The sequence below is a fragment of the Poromitra crassiceps genome, assembly GCF_964638095.1.
Source record: "Poromitra crassiceps genome assembly, chromosome: 29".
NCBI classification, from domain to species: Eukaryota; Metazoa; Chordata; class Actinopteri; order Beryciformes; family Melamphaidae; genus Poromitra; species Poromitra crassiceps.
Genome location: NC_139641.1, coordinates 5,516,348 through 5,532,413, shown reverse-complemented (window position 1 = coordinate 5,532,413; position 16,066 = coordinate 5,516,348). Strand labels below are relative to the sequence as shown.

General features: G+C 43.6%; 1 protein-coding gene across 1 annotated transcript in view; it reads left to right on the top strand.

Annotated features, from left to right (window-relative positions):
* LOC310800013 (phosphoinositide 3-kinase regulatory subunit 4-like) overlaps positions 1-16,066 on the top strand; it is a gene marked incomplete at its 3' end in the record, with an annotated part of 239,417 nt that overhangs the window by 221,230 nt on the left and 2,121 nt on the right. The window contains exon 9 of the mRNA XM_083662612.1: positions 10,351-10,572. Coding sequence (XP_083518738.1) covers positions 10,351-10,572 — 222 coding nt within the window. The remainder of the gene's footprint in view (positions 1-10,350; positions 10,573-16,066) is intronic.

Below are 16,066 nucleotides of genomic sequence, written 5' to 3'. Positions count from 1 at the left end.
ATTTGGAGGAATGAAAAACAAAAAATTGAGGGAATAAAATGTCTTCGGTGTGCATGAATCCAGCCAAACTGACGGCAGGTCTGACCTACATCCAGGAAGTGAAATATACTGTATATCTTGTCCTCCATAAAACGTGTTTTTCTTCCCTATGGTCACTACTTGTCTCTGTAGTTTTCAGTGCAATCGTGTAGGTTATCAAATAACATTTCTCGTTACAGTATAACAGTCCTCTTACCTTGTGTCTGAAGGTCCAGGTTCATTACTGAAGCATGGAGGATGATCTTTAGACCAGTCACTCTTCATAGACAGACAGCTGGGTACTGGAGACTCTGCTCTCTGCCTGTGGTACTGACCTCTGTAAATCAAAAGAAAAGGCAACATGTTTTCAGAGGTGATCAAACACAACGACTCTGGTTTTTGGGATAATTGATGTGAAGTTTTAATTCTATAATTAGTTTGTGTGCACACATTATGAATTTGGAGGAATGAAAAACAAAAAATTGAGGGAATAAAATGTCTTCGGTGTGCATGAATCCAGCCAAACTGACGGCAGGTCTGACCTACATCCAGGAAGTGAAATATACTGTATATCTTGTCCTCCATAAAACGTGTTTTTCTTCCCTATGGTCACTCCTTGTCTCTGTAGTTTTCAGTGCAATCGTGTAGGTTATCAAATAACATTCCTCATTACAGTATAACAGTCCTCTTACCTTGTGTCTGAAGGTCCAGGTTCATTACTGAAGCATGGAGGATGATCTTTAGACCAGTCACTCTTCATAGACAGACAGCTGGGTACTGGAGACTCTGCTCTCTGCCTGTGGTACTGACCTCTGGAAACACAAATGTTTGATACATAAATTATCATTAGTTCTAGTGACTTTAAATTCATGTTTTGTTCTCATATTCTACTATTGTCTTCATTTGTTGATTTCTATTTTATTTGTTTAGATTATTTAGATTATTTATTATGTTTAGATTATTATCATAGATTATGCATGTACATGTACTTTGCACGCCCACTGGCAAAAAGGGGGTGTGGCCAATCACAAAAAGGCACCTACATATGGATTCACGTAACATCACAAAACTCTGTAGAAAGGTTGGTGGAGGTATGCATTCTACAGAGTGCCCTCTAGTGTTTATATGTTTTCCTTTGTTTTTATACTGTATGTATTTATAATTTCATATTGTACATACTTTTCATTCATGTTTCTTGGCCTGGTTATGTTCTAGTGGTAGAACAGGTCAGTCTGTCATCTGTTGCAGAAATTTCTACACATTTTACCAAGCTGGTTTTCATCATCTGTATGTGTTGATCCAAACTCACATTCACATGAGTGATGACTTGTTTGACTCAGGAGAGGCTTTTCGGTTGATTGGCCGTGTCGTTTAAGTCCCCCCCCCCCTTTCCTAATTGACTGTTTCTCGTTATATCTATTGATCCCAAAGTTTATAACTATGATGACCTCAGCAGGGGCGGACTGGGATCATAATCCAGGCCGGGCATCAGATACCAAGCAGGCCAAGCCGATATGGGCCGACGCGCGTGCCGGCGTCCGAAGGGCGTCGGCGAAAAATTTGGGCCGTTTGAAGCTCAATTTGGGCCGTTTGAAGCCCAATTTGGGCCGTTTGAAGCCAGATTTGGGCCGTTTGAAGCCAGATTTGGGCCGTTTGAAGCCCAATTTGGGCCGTTTGAAGCCCAATTTGGGCCAAGTCCAATTTTAAAATGAGATGCACCTGAATAAAGTAATAAAACCACTAGTAAACAAGTAGGCGGTGCCTGGCCTGCTGTTCAGTGAGTGGCCTGGCCTGCAAAAAAAAAAAAAAAAAAAAAAATTTGCAGGCCAGGCCAGGCCAGGCCACCGGGCATTTGCCCGACGTGCCCGATTATGCAGTCCGCCCCTGGACCTCAGTATGTAGGATTTCACTCATAAATGTATCTTAACAGTGTGTGAACAAAATGTGAGAGCTAATAATGATGTGATGAGACCAAGGAGGCATTGTTTTAAGTAACCAATAAGCTGTTTTAGGCTTTGATATTTGGTTTCATAGGGACAGTTTCCAGCTTATCACACATTAAATGCTTGTTGTGTTTGCAATTGTCAGTTGTGTTATATTTAATTCCACCCACTGTAGCTTATATTTTATTTAGTTTTATATATCTTGAAATTATTTGTTGCTCAATTGATCCAAATCTACAGAGATAATTTAAATGTATCTCATTTTATTGTTATCTTATTCTTATTCTTAGTGAATGAAATAATAGTCTTTTTTTCTACTCAAATATCAATGAGCTTGTATTTTTCTCTTTCCAGTATTCCATCATATTTTTACTACTAACTTGATTTCATGAATACAATCTCATTGAACCATATTCCATCAGGTATGCTTATGGGATAACAGTTCTCTTACCTTGTGTCTGAAGGTCCAGGTTCATTACTGAAGCATGGAGGATGATCTTTAGACCAGTCAGTCTTCATAGACAGACAGCTGGATACTGGAGACTCTGCTCTCTGCTCGTGGTACTGACCTCTGTAAATCAAAAGAAAAGGCAACATGTTTTCAGAGGTGATCAAACACAACGACTCTGGTTTTTGGGATAATTGATGTGAAGTTTTAATTCTATAATTAGTTTGTGTGCACACATTATGAATTAGGAGGAACGAAAAACGAAATATTTAGGGAATAATATGTCTTCTGTGTGCATGAATCGAGCCAAACTGACGGCAGGTCTGACCTACATCCAGGAAGTGAAATATACTGTATATCTCTTCCTCCATAAAACATGTTTTTCTTCCCTATGGTCACTCCTTGTCTCTGTAGTTTTCAGTGCAATCGTGTAGGTTATCAAATAACATTTCCTCATTACAGTATAACAGTCCTCTTACCTTGTGTCTGAAGGTCCAGGTTCATTACTGAAGTGTGGAGGATGATCTTTAGACCGATCAGTCTTCATAGACAGACAGCTGGATACTGGAGACTCTGCTCTGCCATCTTCTTCCTCCTCCTCCTCCCACATGTTCTGGACTTTGTGATCTTGTATCTGTGAAAGGTGCTATACAAATAAGCTTTAGTTATTTTCTCACTTGTACACTTCAGTCTCAAAGGTAAACCAGTTATACTGGGGGGGGGGGGGGGGGTAAACGGTTATATTTAGGCAATTAAAACAACTTGGTTCAGGTTAGGGAAATGGTTTGGTCATGTGTGTGTTTTGTTATGCGACTCACGGTTTAGAAACGCTGGGAATCGAACTCCGGCAAACGTCTGGCCACCAACCCCCACCGCACCGCTCTTACTGTCCACCGTGCTATTTCAATGTGACACACACACACACACACACACACACACACACACACACACACACACACACACACACACACACACACACACACACACACACACACACACACACACACACACACACACACACACTCATTATTGTTTTTTTTATCAACACTTGTCTTCAATGAGAATTGCATTTTCAAGCAGATCCTCAGCTGGCTGTAGTGTGTCGGGTGGATACTGTCAGTCAGGTGGTGAAATCTGTAGAACAGGTGCATCAGCGCCCCTCAGTGGTCACCCACGGTATCCACAGATTTCAGTGAAACTGCTGGTTTATGAGAACTCCGCCCGCCCTCAGTCAGAGACGACAGGCGGATGACACAACACACGCGGATGTAGGCAAGTCGACGCATGTACAGTAGTAGGCCCTCTGTAGGCCTAATATAATATGAAGCAGATTAGTTTCCCACCCCGCTCTGAAGTCCTGATCTGCCTGCAGAAAGTCAACAAGCCGTTTCTCTCTTTATGAGGAGTCATGTGACTGAAAGACGCTCATCTCCCAGAGTCTCAGACACACAGATGGAATAAAACTGGGTTTAAACAGGGACATAAACTCAGTGGAAAAAGGTGACAGATATCAGCCCGGGCAGAGACACAAAAAAAACACTCAAATCATTAACTTAACACAAGTGCGAGAAGGTGACTTTTACCTCACCTAAATGTACCTAAAGGTGACTGTCACCTAAAGGTGACTAGTTTCATCCCTGAATAAAATAATGATAGGAATAATAATGTAATAACACTCACCCTGCTTCTCCCTCCTGCTGCTCTGCTATCTCAATGTAAAATGGAGTCGGTCTGACTCGCTCTCTGAACTGACACATTTTACTTTCACTTTCAACAGTTTGCTCCGCCTCAGCCTGTACAGTTTGATATATGGTCAGGGCCGGCGCTAGAGTGAAATGACTGAGGGGGCGGTTATAACTGGGGAAGGGGCTGATTTTTTTATTTTTTTATTTTTTATTTTAACATGATATTTTTATATCGTAAAACATAGGTTATATACCCGCTATGCCTATTTCTGGACTTTTTAACCATAATAACCTCTGAAAAGCGCAATAACAACACAAGAAAGACTACTATTCAAAATCAAATAAAACATTTGTTTCACAGCAGCAGATTAAGGCATTAAAGGAGAATTTCGTTTTTTTTTAACCTGGACCCATCTCCTGGCAATAATTATGATTTGGCCACTCACCCAGCGATGTCCGCGGCGTTTCTGGCCGTCCTAGCGTTGTTTTGAGATCAATAGCGTCCAAGTCAGTTGTAAAATGGAGCTGATTTGGGGCCAAATGTGAGCCTGTCTTTCCTGCATCTAAATAGCTATTTTTATTCCCGTTTTCGCCACATATCGTAATAATGTGATCCCTCAACATCCACCAGAGTGATATTTCGCCCCAGGCCATTTCCTGGACTCTCACAGGGATCAAATTACCTCAAACGTGATCTCGGTCACCAAGTCTCGTGAAGTCCTGCGATACGTTCTGCTATAAGTATTTCATTCCTGAGTTACGAGGAGGTTCCAGGCCAGTACAGCAGATACGAGGTTTTGGGGGCAGCAGACATGTCTGGGCTTGTCTGGGGCGAGCTTGCCCCCCCTCCCCCTCCGCTGGGGGCGGGGCCTCTCGTTCTGCTATTCACCTTATTCTTTGCCCACACATGGACGCTTCCGCATTACGTCATTTTGTAATAGTATTTCCGTTTTGACTTGCAATGCCAAAAACTCCGCAGGCAAGATGGCTGCGCACACGCCGCATCTAAACTGGCAGAATTACTCCCCCATAAAGTAACATATCTTGGCCAATACATATGTAACATACAAAATAAAACAACCCGTAATATCTTAATTTTATGTAGAATGCAGAGGATATGTAACCGTTTAGTTAAACTTGCATTCCAGGAATATTGTGATCTAAAGATGACGTTACTTTTTCGTCTTGAAACCCACATAGTTTGCGCCAGGTATGTGCGATTCGAAATAACGCATCCGAGATAGAAAACGTTATGAATAGCCACGTTATAAACAACAACCTAACGCTGGTGATCCGTATGGAAACAGTGTTACTCGAAATGGTTAAAAGTTATATCAATTTGGTCATTCAGTGGCATTTTACTGCCATATAACATAACTAACTAGCGGCTAATATTAGCCACAGAAGGCAACTAGCGCTGAACCGGAAGAACAAATACGTTTGTGTTGAACGCGGAAGAGCGAAAAAGTGGGCGTGGTGAATAAGGTGAATAAGTATTTCATTCCTGAGTTACGAGGAGGTTCCAGGCCAGTACAGCAGATACGAGGTTTTTGGGGCAGCAGACATGTCTGGGCTTGTCTGGGGCGAGCTTGCCCCCCACCCCCCTCCTCCGCTGCTCTCCTCTCCTCTCCTCCTCTCCTCCTCTCCTTCCCTTCTCCTCTCCTCTCCTTTCCTCTTCTCTCCTCTCCTCTCCTCTCCTCTCCTCTCCTCTCCTTCCCTTCTCCTCTCCTCTCCTTTCCTCTTCTCTCCTCTCCCTCAATGCATAAAACAATTCCCACCGGGATTTGAACCTTGTTCTCCTGCGTGTGAGGCAGGTGTCTATACCACTCGCCCATGACCCCGCCTGGGGGCGGGGCCTTTTCGTTGTGCTATAAGTATTTCATTCCTGAGTTACGAGGAGGTTCCAGGTCAGTACAGCAGATACGAGGTTTTGGGGGCAGCAGACATGTGTGAACGCTCTCTTCTGTTAACAAGGACGCCTAAATTTTATGCGTTGCTTAAAGCGTCGCTCTAGGCGTGTGTGTGAACCCGCCGTTACGGCCGGGACACACATCTTGCATGTGCGTGGCGTGTGCGTGTGCGTGCCGTGCTTGCTGCGGCTGGCACGCCCGTGGCATCCACACAGGCAGCGTGGCTGGTGCGTGCAGCTGCTGCGCTGCTGCCTGTCTGCCAACTCTCTTCCTATAGAGTTTACCTTTTATTAAATTTGCTATAAACAATACAATGATGATTTTAACTGAAGATCGCTTGGGCTCACTTCAGAATCGAGGCAGTATGATTTGTGTGTGTGTCTGTGTGTGTGTGTGGTGGGGAGGGGAGGAACGAAGCCACGTTGTAGCCTATCTGGTTTTCAGAGGGCAGGAGAACTGCAGCTGTGAGCTCAGCTCATCCTCTCGTCTCAAATCAAAACGAGCCTTGATTGGCTGTGGCTGCCCCTGTAAAATATCATTTTAATGTCTTTTTGTGTCTATTTGTGTAGAGACACGCTAGAGACACGCGCGGTAAAAGGAAAAAATAGGCTTCGTTTCTATTCTCTAGATGACGTGCGTCTCACCCTCGCAAGACACGCGCTTGAGACGCGCGTCTGATTCCAGTGGTGTGGCTGCTGTAACCTGTTAACATGGGCGCCGAAATGAAAACGCCACGCAGACGCACAGCACACGCAAGATGTGTGTTCCGGCCGTTATGTTTCCCCGGCGGCCATGACGCGAGCCCCTCCAGCGCCGCCCTGCAGGAAACGCTCTGGAAGTTGAAGCCCTGGATGATCAAGGCGTCTGCCTCCTCCTGTATGTCCCCATACTCCTGCTGGATCTCCTGTCACAACAACACACACGCTGGACTAATGACAAAGTCTGGTCTACACGCACGTCACAACCACACACACGCTGGTCTACACACACATGCTCATTTGGTACATCCATCAACAACATCAGTCCTTGTGTGTGTGTTTTTGTCTGAACTTCATTGAGTCTCGTCATAGATGGCACTCTAACCCATGCCCCATGATAGTCATCACCAGCCAATCCTAACTCTTATTTGACCAGCAGAATACCCATCCCTGTGTGACTGGCTGACAGCATCACTCACAGAATTGGCATGCAGCCTCTCTCTCTCTCTCCCCAGAGGGGTTTCATAGTTCTCTTCAGTGGCTGATTACAACTCAGCTCACCTGTGTGCTGCTTCAGAGTTCACTGGATGATTCAAACTGCACTCACCTGTGTACTCCTCCACTCTGGAGCTCTCGATGGTGCTGAACCTGTGTTGAGGCATTTTGGCCATTAATTAGCCATTTTTGCCAGTTAGTCGGCCCTAATAAAAAAATCTGGCTCCATTAGGTCACCCGCCATGTGCTAAAAGTAATATATTACATGTAATATGTTACTTTTGTAATGAGTTACCCGCCATGTGCTCTTGACACTTCCTGAAAGATTCAGCCTGTAAAATGGCATAGCTGTGGCTGAACACAATTCTGCTCACTCACACATTCACACACAGACACTTTGCATTCTTATTATAGGAAGACATCCTAATTTGAGACGTTGCAATAAAAATTGTTGCTAAAACAGAATCTCATACCTTTGGCATATTTGTAGAGATTCTTTCAATGATTCCATGGCAACATCCATGTCTCTTGGGTCAAAAGTCATGCCTCCCTGCATCACCAAGATGCTGCTGTAGTGTAGCCAGTGTTGGGCAAGTTACTTTCAAAATGTAATATACTACATATTACTAGTTACTTTCATTTGAAAGTAATAAGTTACTTTACAATATTACTTTCTGTGTAGAGTAACTCGTTACTTATTACACTACTTTTGCATTACTTTTACCAAAACAACAGCAGCAGCAGAATGACATCGCTGCCCCGGCCGGAACCATCCCGAAAAAGTATTTCAACCACCAGTGTAAACAATCCAAAATTCTAAATGTTATTATTTTCCTTTGTGATTGTCATCTATAGTGGTTATTTGCATAAACAACATAAATAACAAACAGTTTGATTAGGAAATGATTGTATCTTTTTTTAAATATGTGCTTTGATTTAATAAAATGTAACTACATTTGTAACTTGAGTTACTTGATAAAGTAACTGGTATAATATTACTGAAATCCTATAAGTTATATTACTGAGTTACTGCTAAAAGTAATATATTACATGTAATATGTTACTTTTGTAATGAGTTACCCCCAACACTGAGTGTAGCCCATACCCATACAGTACATTACATACTCTGGTCCTTCCTGAAGGCAAAAGCAATAAACTCTTTGTTAACAAAGTAGTACATCTGTCCAATCAAAGAGAGATCATGTCGTCAATGTGACATAAGAGAGCCAATGCATTAGAGAACCTGTTGAGAAATAGCTCGAGGGCAGAAGAGCACTCCTTCAACGCAGTCTCCAAATCCATTTTAGGTGACGTGCATGACAGAGTGGCAAAGTTAAGTTCTAGGTAGGGATTTTAGGGTTCTATGGATCTCCATGGGGAGATTTAGCTCAGTGCAGTGATTCAGCAGGTTAAAGGAGGTATAAAAACAATAGCTAGGCCTACATCATCATCAGTATATAAAAGGGAGCTCGGGCTCTGTCTTTCTCTGTCTGTCCCACTGATGACATCATCAGTGATGTCATAAATTCACTCTCTCACACACACACACAGCTATAGTTCAGTGATGATGTCACTGATGATGTCAACAGTGATGATGTCATCAGTGATGTAATCAGTGACATCATTGTGACATCACTGATGATGTCATCAGTGACATCATTGTGACATCACTGATATTGTAATTAGGGATGTTCATAATTTGATCGTTAAGCAAAGCCGGGACACCTACCACAAGGGCCAGAAGAGGGGTCGACTGACCCCTAGTCATTTGAATGAGCGGCTGTGCATTTGCACCTCTTGTGTGGAGTCTCCCTGTCAATTCTATTCAAATGCGAAATGAATTCTATTCAAATGCTAAATGTACTGGCCGGGGAGAGGGGAGGTGTCTCTGCTATCATGGCAAATTTGTCCTCCACAAGGCCGGCAGCCCTTGTGCTCTTGTCATCAAAGCGTAGATAGCGCATGATATCGGTCTGATTTTGAAAATGTATGAACACAGGGTCGTACAACAGACATATTTAGGAAAAGTCAAGAAAGTAGGGATTTGGAACTCGATCGAGTGCAAAGATATATTTTATTTTAACTCACAGGGGTCACGTGACCCCTTTGACGGCCCTTCTAGTGTTAAGGAATTGAATCGATCATGTGGAATTTTTATTGATTATTATTATTTTTTTTTTTTTTTTTTTTTGCGGACTAGGTTTGGGTGGAATTCGTTCCTCCTCGCCCCACTCCATTGCACAGCCGACTAACGTGAGGTGGAGCTTCTCGTGCATTCCTTTATCGCAAAATAACTGGGATGTGGAGGCTAAATGACATCACATCCGTTTTGTTAGCGTTCCATTTGCAAACAAACAGAGCCAGCCAATCGCGTTGTCCTGCGCTCCAAGTTGAGTCACAAGTCCGATAGCTCTGGTGACGAGCTGTCTGTGTGTTCTGCGTGTGGTGTCTCCTCCTCAGAGAGAGCTCTGGTGACGAGATGTCTGTGTGTTTTGCGTGTGGTGTCTCCTCCTCAGAGAGAGCTCTGGTGATGAGCTGTCTGTGTGTTCTGCATGTGGTGTCCTCCTCAGAGAGAGCTCTGGTGACGAGCTGTCTGTGTGTTTTGCGTATGGTGTCCTCCTCAGAGAGAGCTCTGGTGACGAGCTGTCTGTGTGTTCGGCGTGTGGTGTCCTCCTCAGAGAGAGCTCTGGTGATGAGCTGTCTGTGTGTTTTGCGTGTGGTGTCCTCCTCAGAGAGAGCTCTGGTGACGAGCTGTCTGTGTGTTCTGCGCGTGGTGTCTCCTCCTCAGAGAGAGCTCTGGTGACGAGCTGTCTGTGTGTTTTGCGTGTGGTGTCTCCTCCTCAGAGAGAGCTCTGGTGACGAGCTGTCTGTGTGTTTTGCGTGTGGTGTCTCCTCCTCAGAGAGAGCTCTGGTGACGAGCTGTCTGTGTGTTCTGCGTGTGGTGTCCTCCTCAGAGAGAGCTCTGGTGACGAGCTGTCTGTGTGTTTTGCGTGTGGTGTCCTCCTCAGAGAGAGCTTTGGTGACGAGCTGTCTGTGTGTTCTGCGTGTGGTGTCTCCTCCTCAGAGAGAGCTCTGGTGACGAGCTGTCTGTGTGTTTTGCGCGTGGTGTCTCCTCCTCAGAGCTGCAGCTGTCTGTGTGTTTCTCCTCCTCAGAGCTGCAGGCGCTGCATGAGATGGTGCAGCAGAAGGTGGTCACCCTCCTGAGTGACTCGGAGAACATCGTGAAGCAGTCTCTGATGGAGAACGGCATCACGCGGCTCTGCGTCTTCTTCGGCCGGCAAAAAGCCAACGACGTGCTGCTGTCTCACATGATCACCTTCCTGAACGACAAGAACGACTGGCACCTCCGGGGGGCCTTCTTCGACAGCATCGTGGGTAAGGACGCTCTCTTCTTCGACAGCATCGTGGGTAAGGACGCTCTCCACAAGTCTTTCAACGCCTTTACCAGGACCGGGTGTCAGTTCCGGAATGATTTTTGATTTTCAATCTTGATTTTAACTAGGGGTGGGGGGAAAAAATCGATTCACCTAAGTATCGCGATTTTTAATGTCACGATTTTTTGAATCGATCTTTTATTCCAGAATCGATAATCACAAAAAAAAAAAAAAAAAATTGGGTGCTTGCAGTCAGGCCACTCACTGAACAGCAGGCCAGGCGCCACCTACTGGTTTACTAGTGGTTTTATTACTTTATCAGTTAGTCTGAAGTAATAATTACACTTCAGGGTTAAAGTGGGTGCATCTCATTGTAAAATTGGACTTAAAACGGCCCAAATCTGGCTTCAAACGGCCCAAATTGGGCTTCAAACGGCCCAAATTTCACGCGCGTCGGCCCATATCGGCCTGGCCTGCTTGGTATCTAATGCCCGGCCTGAATTATGATCCCAGTCCGCCCCTGTTTTTAACTATATCGCCCAGCCCTACTCATGATATATACAGTCATGATATGTCCACTCAAACATGTGAGCAATTTGCTATGTTCTTCAATAACAAAATTACTGCAATCAGACAGAACATTAGTGCATCAAGGTCCACAACTACTCCCACCCTCCAGCTCTTCACAAACATTACATGTGCCATGTCCTTCTTTGACCCTGTTGACCTGAAAGGGCTGGAAAATACCGTTGGGCAGCTCAAGTGCTCCACCTGCTGCCTGGATCCTCTCCCTACCACATTTTTATGCCTCCGCCGGCGAAGCCAGGCCGAAGGCATTATGGATCCGGGTTGTCCGTCCGTCCGTCCGTACGTACGGCCGGCCGTCCATACGGATGTCCGTCCGTCCGTCCGTACGGATGTTTGTTAATGCCATATCTGAGGAACGCCTTGATGGAATTTCATCAGATTCGCCTTAAACATTCACTTAGGCCCAAGGATGATCTGATTAGATTTTGGTGGTCCAAGGTCAAAGGTCAAGGTCACTGTGACCTCTCGAACGCCATTTTCAAGCTTGTTAACGCGATATCTGAGGAACAACTTGACAAAATTTCATCAGATTCGCCTTAAACATTCACTTAGGCCCAAGGATGATCTGATTAGATTTTGGTGGTCCAAGGTCAAAGGTCAAGGTCACTGTGACCTCTCGAACGCCATTTTCAACCTTGTTAACGCGATATCTGAGGAACAACTTGACCAAATTTCATCAGATTCGCCTTAAACATTCACTTAGGCCCAAGGATGATCTGATTAGATTTTGGTGGTCCAAGGTCAAAGGTCAAGGTCACTGTGACCTCTCGAACGCCATTTTCTAGCTTGTTAACGCGATATCTGAGGAACAACTTGACAAAATTTCATCAGATTCGCCTTAAACATTCACTTAGGCCCAAGGATGATCTGATTAGATTTTGGTGGTCCAAGGTCAAAGGTCAAGGTCACTGTGACCTCTCGAACGCCATTTTCAAGCTTGTTAACGCGATATCTGAGGAACAACTTGACGAAATTTCATCAGATTCGCCTTAAACATTCACTTAGGCCCAAGGATGATCTGATTAGATTTTGGTGGTCCACACCCAATTTCCAAGCTATGTAATGCAACATCTCAGGAGCGCCTTGACGGAATTGCTTCCAATTTGCCTCAAATGGCAATTTGGACTCAAGAATGAACTAATGGCGGAGGCATAAGTCCGCGTTGCGGTCGTTCTAGTTTAAATCTGTTTTTAACTGCTTAGCATCTGATATATTACAAATTGTTAACTACTCTCTTCAATCAGGTATATTTCCCTCTGCACTTAAAACAGCTGTCATCAAACCTCTCCTGAAAAAGAACAACCTCGATGCAACAGTTATCGCCAACTATAGGCCCATCTCCAACTTACCATTCCTCAGTAAAATACTCGAAAAAACAGTCTACTCTCAGCTCAATAACTATCTAACATCAAACAGCCTTCTTGACACGTATCAATCAGGTTTTTGGTCTCACCATAGCACAGAAACAGTACTTATCAAAGTGTTAAATGATCTGCATATCAACACAGACTCTAAGAAAATATCTGTTTTAGTTCTTCTGGATCTCAGTGCCGCTTTTGACACTGTTGACCACGATATTTTATTAGACAGGTTGGAAAAATGGGTAGGGCTATCTGGCCCAGTTCTAAACTGGATTAAAACCTATTTATATGACAGGCAATTTTTTGTGTCTGTTGGTGACTTCACCTCGGACAGAGTGGGCATTAAGTGCGGAGTACCCCAAGGCTCAATCCTTGGACCATTATTTTTTAATCTTTACATGCTCCCACTCTTACAGCTTATACAGAAACACAAAATAAATTATCATAACTATGCAGATGACTCTCAATTATATATATCACTATCCCCTGATGACCTACATCCCATACACTCCCTCACCCAGTGTATCAATGACATCAATTTATGGATGTCAGAAAACTTCTTACAACTAAACAAAGAAAAAACAGAAATACTCATCTTTGGTGCAAAAACTCAGAGACAAAAAATTGCAGCTCATCTCAGCTCTCTGTCTCTGGTGAGCAAATACGAAGCCAGAAATCTGGGCGTTATTTTAGACAGCGACCTAAATTTTAACAGCCATATTAATCAATTAACAAGATCAGCATTTTATCACTTAAAAAATATCTCAAAACTGAGAGGTTTTTTATCTAAACCAGATTCTGAAAAGTTAGTTCATGCTTTTATAACAAGTAGACTAGATTACTGTAACGGTCTGTTCACTGGCCTCCCAAACTCAGCTGTGAAGCGACTTCAGCTAATTCAAAATGCAGCTGCACGTGTCCTCACTGGGACCAAAAAATTTGAACATATTACACCCGTTCTCAAGTCTCTGCATTGGCTCCCTGTCAAAACCAGAATTGAGTTTAAAATCCTACTGCTTGTTTATAAAGCCTTGAATGACCTTGCACCTCAGTACATCAAAGACATGCTAATTACATACAATCCAGCAAGATCTCTCAGATCCTCAGACAGCGGCCTTTTAACCATCCCTCGTAGCACATCTAAGGCAGGGGAGGCTGCCTTTTGCATTTATGCCCCAAAGAGATGGAATACCCTGCCTAAGAACCTGAGAGAGGCCCCCACACTGAATACCTTTAAAAGTAGGTTAAAAACCTTTCTTTTCACAACAATTTATGGTTAGATTATTGGTTTCTTGGTGTGTGTGTGTGTGTGTGTGTTTACATTTGTATTCTTCTGTATTTTTGCGATTTCTATATTGACATTGTTTTGTCTTTGTATGTGAAGCACATTGTGTTGCCTTGTGTATGAAATGTGCTATAGAAATAAAGTTTGACTTGACTTGACTTCTAGTGTATGATTAAACTTTTCCCATGTTCTAATCTAGTGTAAAAAAGCAAACAAACTGAAAAAAGAAAAGAAAAAAAGAAACAAAAATCGCAATAAATCGTAATATCGAATCGCAATAATCGTAGAATCGCAATACTTAAGAATCGCAATATAAATCGAATCGGCACCCAAGAATCGTGATAGTATCGAATCGGGAGATAAGTGAATCGCCACAGCCCTAATTTTAACCCTCAAGCAGTTTCTGGACAGTTTCTGGGCATCCCCAGAATGCCAATGATCTGCATCGATGCATCAATTCAATGATCAACGAACAAATAGCATCGATGAACAGCACTGATACAAATCGCACATGACGCCATAAGAAATAAACATTATTTCTATTATTTTATTTTGAAATTCAACGCCACGTCTGTCACCATTTCTCCCCAAGCGCACCTCTTTACACATACAAACAATGAAAGAGCCATGGCAGCAAGAAAAAGAGGGAGAGGATATTCGCTCCTCTCTGATATAAATGAACACGTATCGTCTAATAGCGATCGCAGCCCCCCTGAATCGAATCGTATTGAAATCGTCTCATGGCAGATTTAGTGGTATCGGCACCACCCCTAGTAGGGGCATGTGTGAAAAGTGACTGAACTGAAGTCATCTTGGTCAATACTGCACCAATTTCAAAGATTTCTGTTCATTACTTCGTTAATAAAAAAAATACAAAAATAGTAGGTTGAAAAATACCAAAATTCGACTGTGTACTATGTAAAATGTTTTAAATACGATTTTGCCACGTCTTAAATTGTTTGGGTTATGACGTTAACGTTACTTACTTTTATAGTTTATAAAGCTTCATTAAAATAACAAATTTGAAGCCGCTGCTCGATACATCGATTTTGAATCGTAATCGAATTAATTAGTTAGGACGATGTCAAAAAATTTAAAATCGTAAAAGCGATTTACACTTTAACTAGGGTAATTACATTAAGGCGGGGCAGCTCTCTCATGTATGCATGCTGCTACTTGTCCATTCTCCCCGCTGTAAAGTCTCTCTAGAGGCTGTGATACTGGCTACTAAAGACAGCAGCGCAATTAACTTATTTCAACACCTGCGACCAAAAAGCACAGAGTGTGAGCACTGAGCGCAGCTTGTTGCACTGCGGGCTGTAGCCTACAAGATAACGATTGCCACAACACACTCACGCACGCACACGAACACAGACGTTATCACCGGACGATTAAATGTTGCCTTTATAGTTCACATAACAACAAAACAACACGTGAGGCCACCGAGTACTGATAGATTCTGCTTCTGCTGCTTCATGGCTGTGGTGCGGGGCAGTGGTGGCCCAATGGTTAGAGAAGCGAGCTTGTGACCGGAAGGTCATCGGTTCAATCCCCGGGACCGGCAGGATAAATCTGGGTGGGGAAAGTGAAAAGGCAGCGCTTGCCCCTCCCTCATTACCACCACTGAGGTGCCCTTGAGCAAGGCCCTTAACCCAACTGCTCCAGTGGAGCTGCTCAGTGGCCAGCAGATCAGACTGTGGTTGTACTGGTCAGCTTCCAGGTATGAATGTGTGTGTGAATGTGAACAGGGCACTCCTGAAAAAGAGAGCATTGCTCTCAGGGAGACTCCCCCTGTATAAATAAAGGTAAATGGCTGTAAGTTAGCAGCCTCTGCTGACTCACCCTGTGTGTCTGAATTTCCCCCTCACTGCTATCGCAGTTCCCCGCATACCTGTTGTGACTTTGTGTTATTCTAGTACAGATATAACTCCGAGCACGGGTGGTCGCTTAGACACTGCGGAGGCACACGCTACAGGCAAGAGTCATCGAACCAAGAGTATCCCTCCAACAGAGCACCGAGTGCTCGATCAAACCCACCAGTGTCAAGTGACTGCAGATTAGCAAGCAACAGCCAGGGAAGTTAGGCATAGCAGCGGTAAGCTAAAACAGGAAGGTGGGTTGTTCTGCCTTCAGAGTAAAAGCGTAAATTGTCACTTGTGGGAAAAAAGAGCTCTGCAGGGCAAAAAATGTTTAGAGAAGTATAATAGTATGACAAAATCGAAAATCGAGTTTTGAGAGAAACAATCGTCAATTTTAGTTTT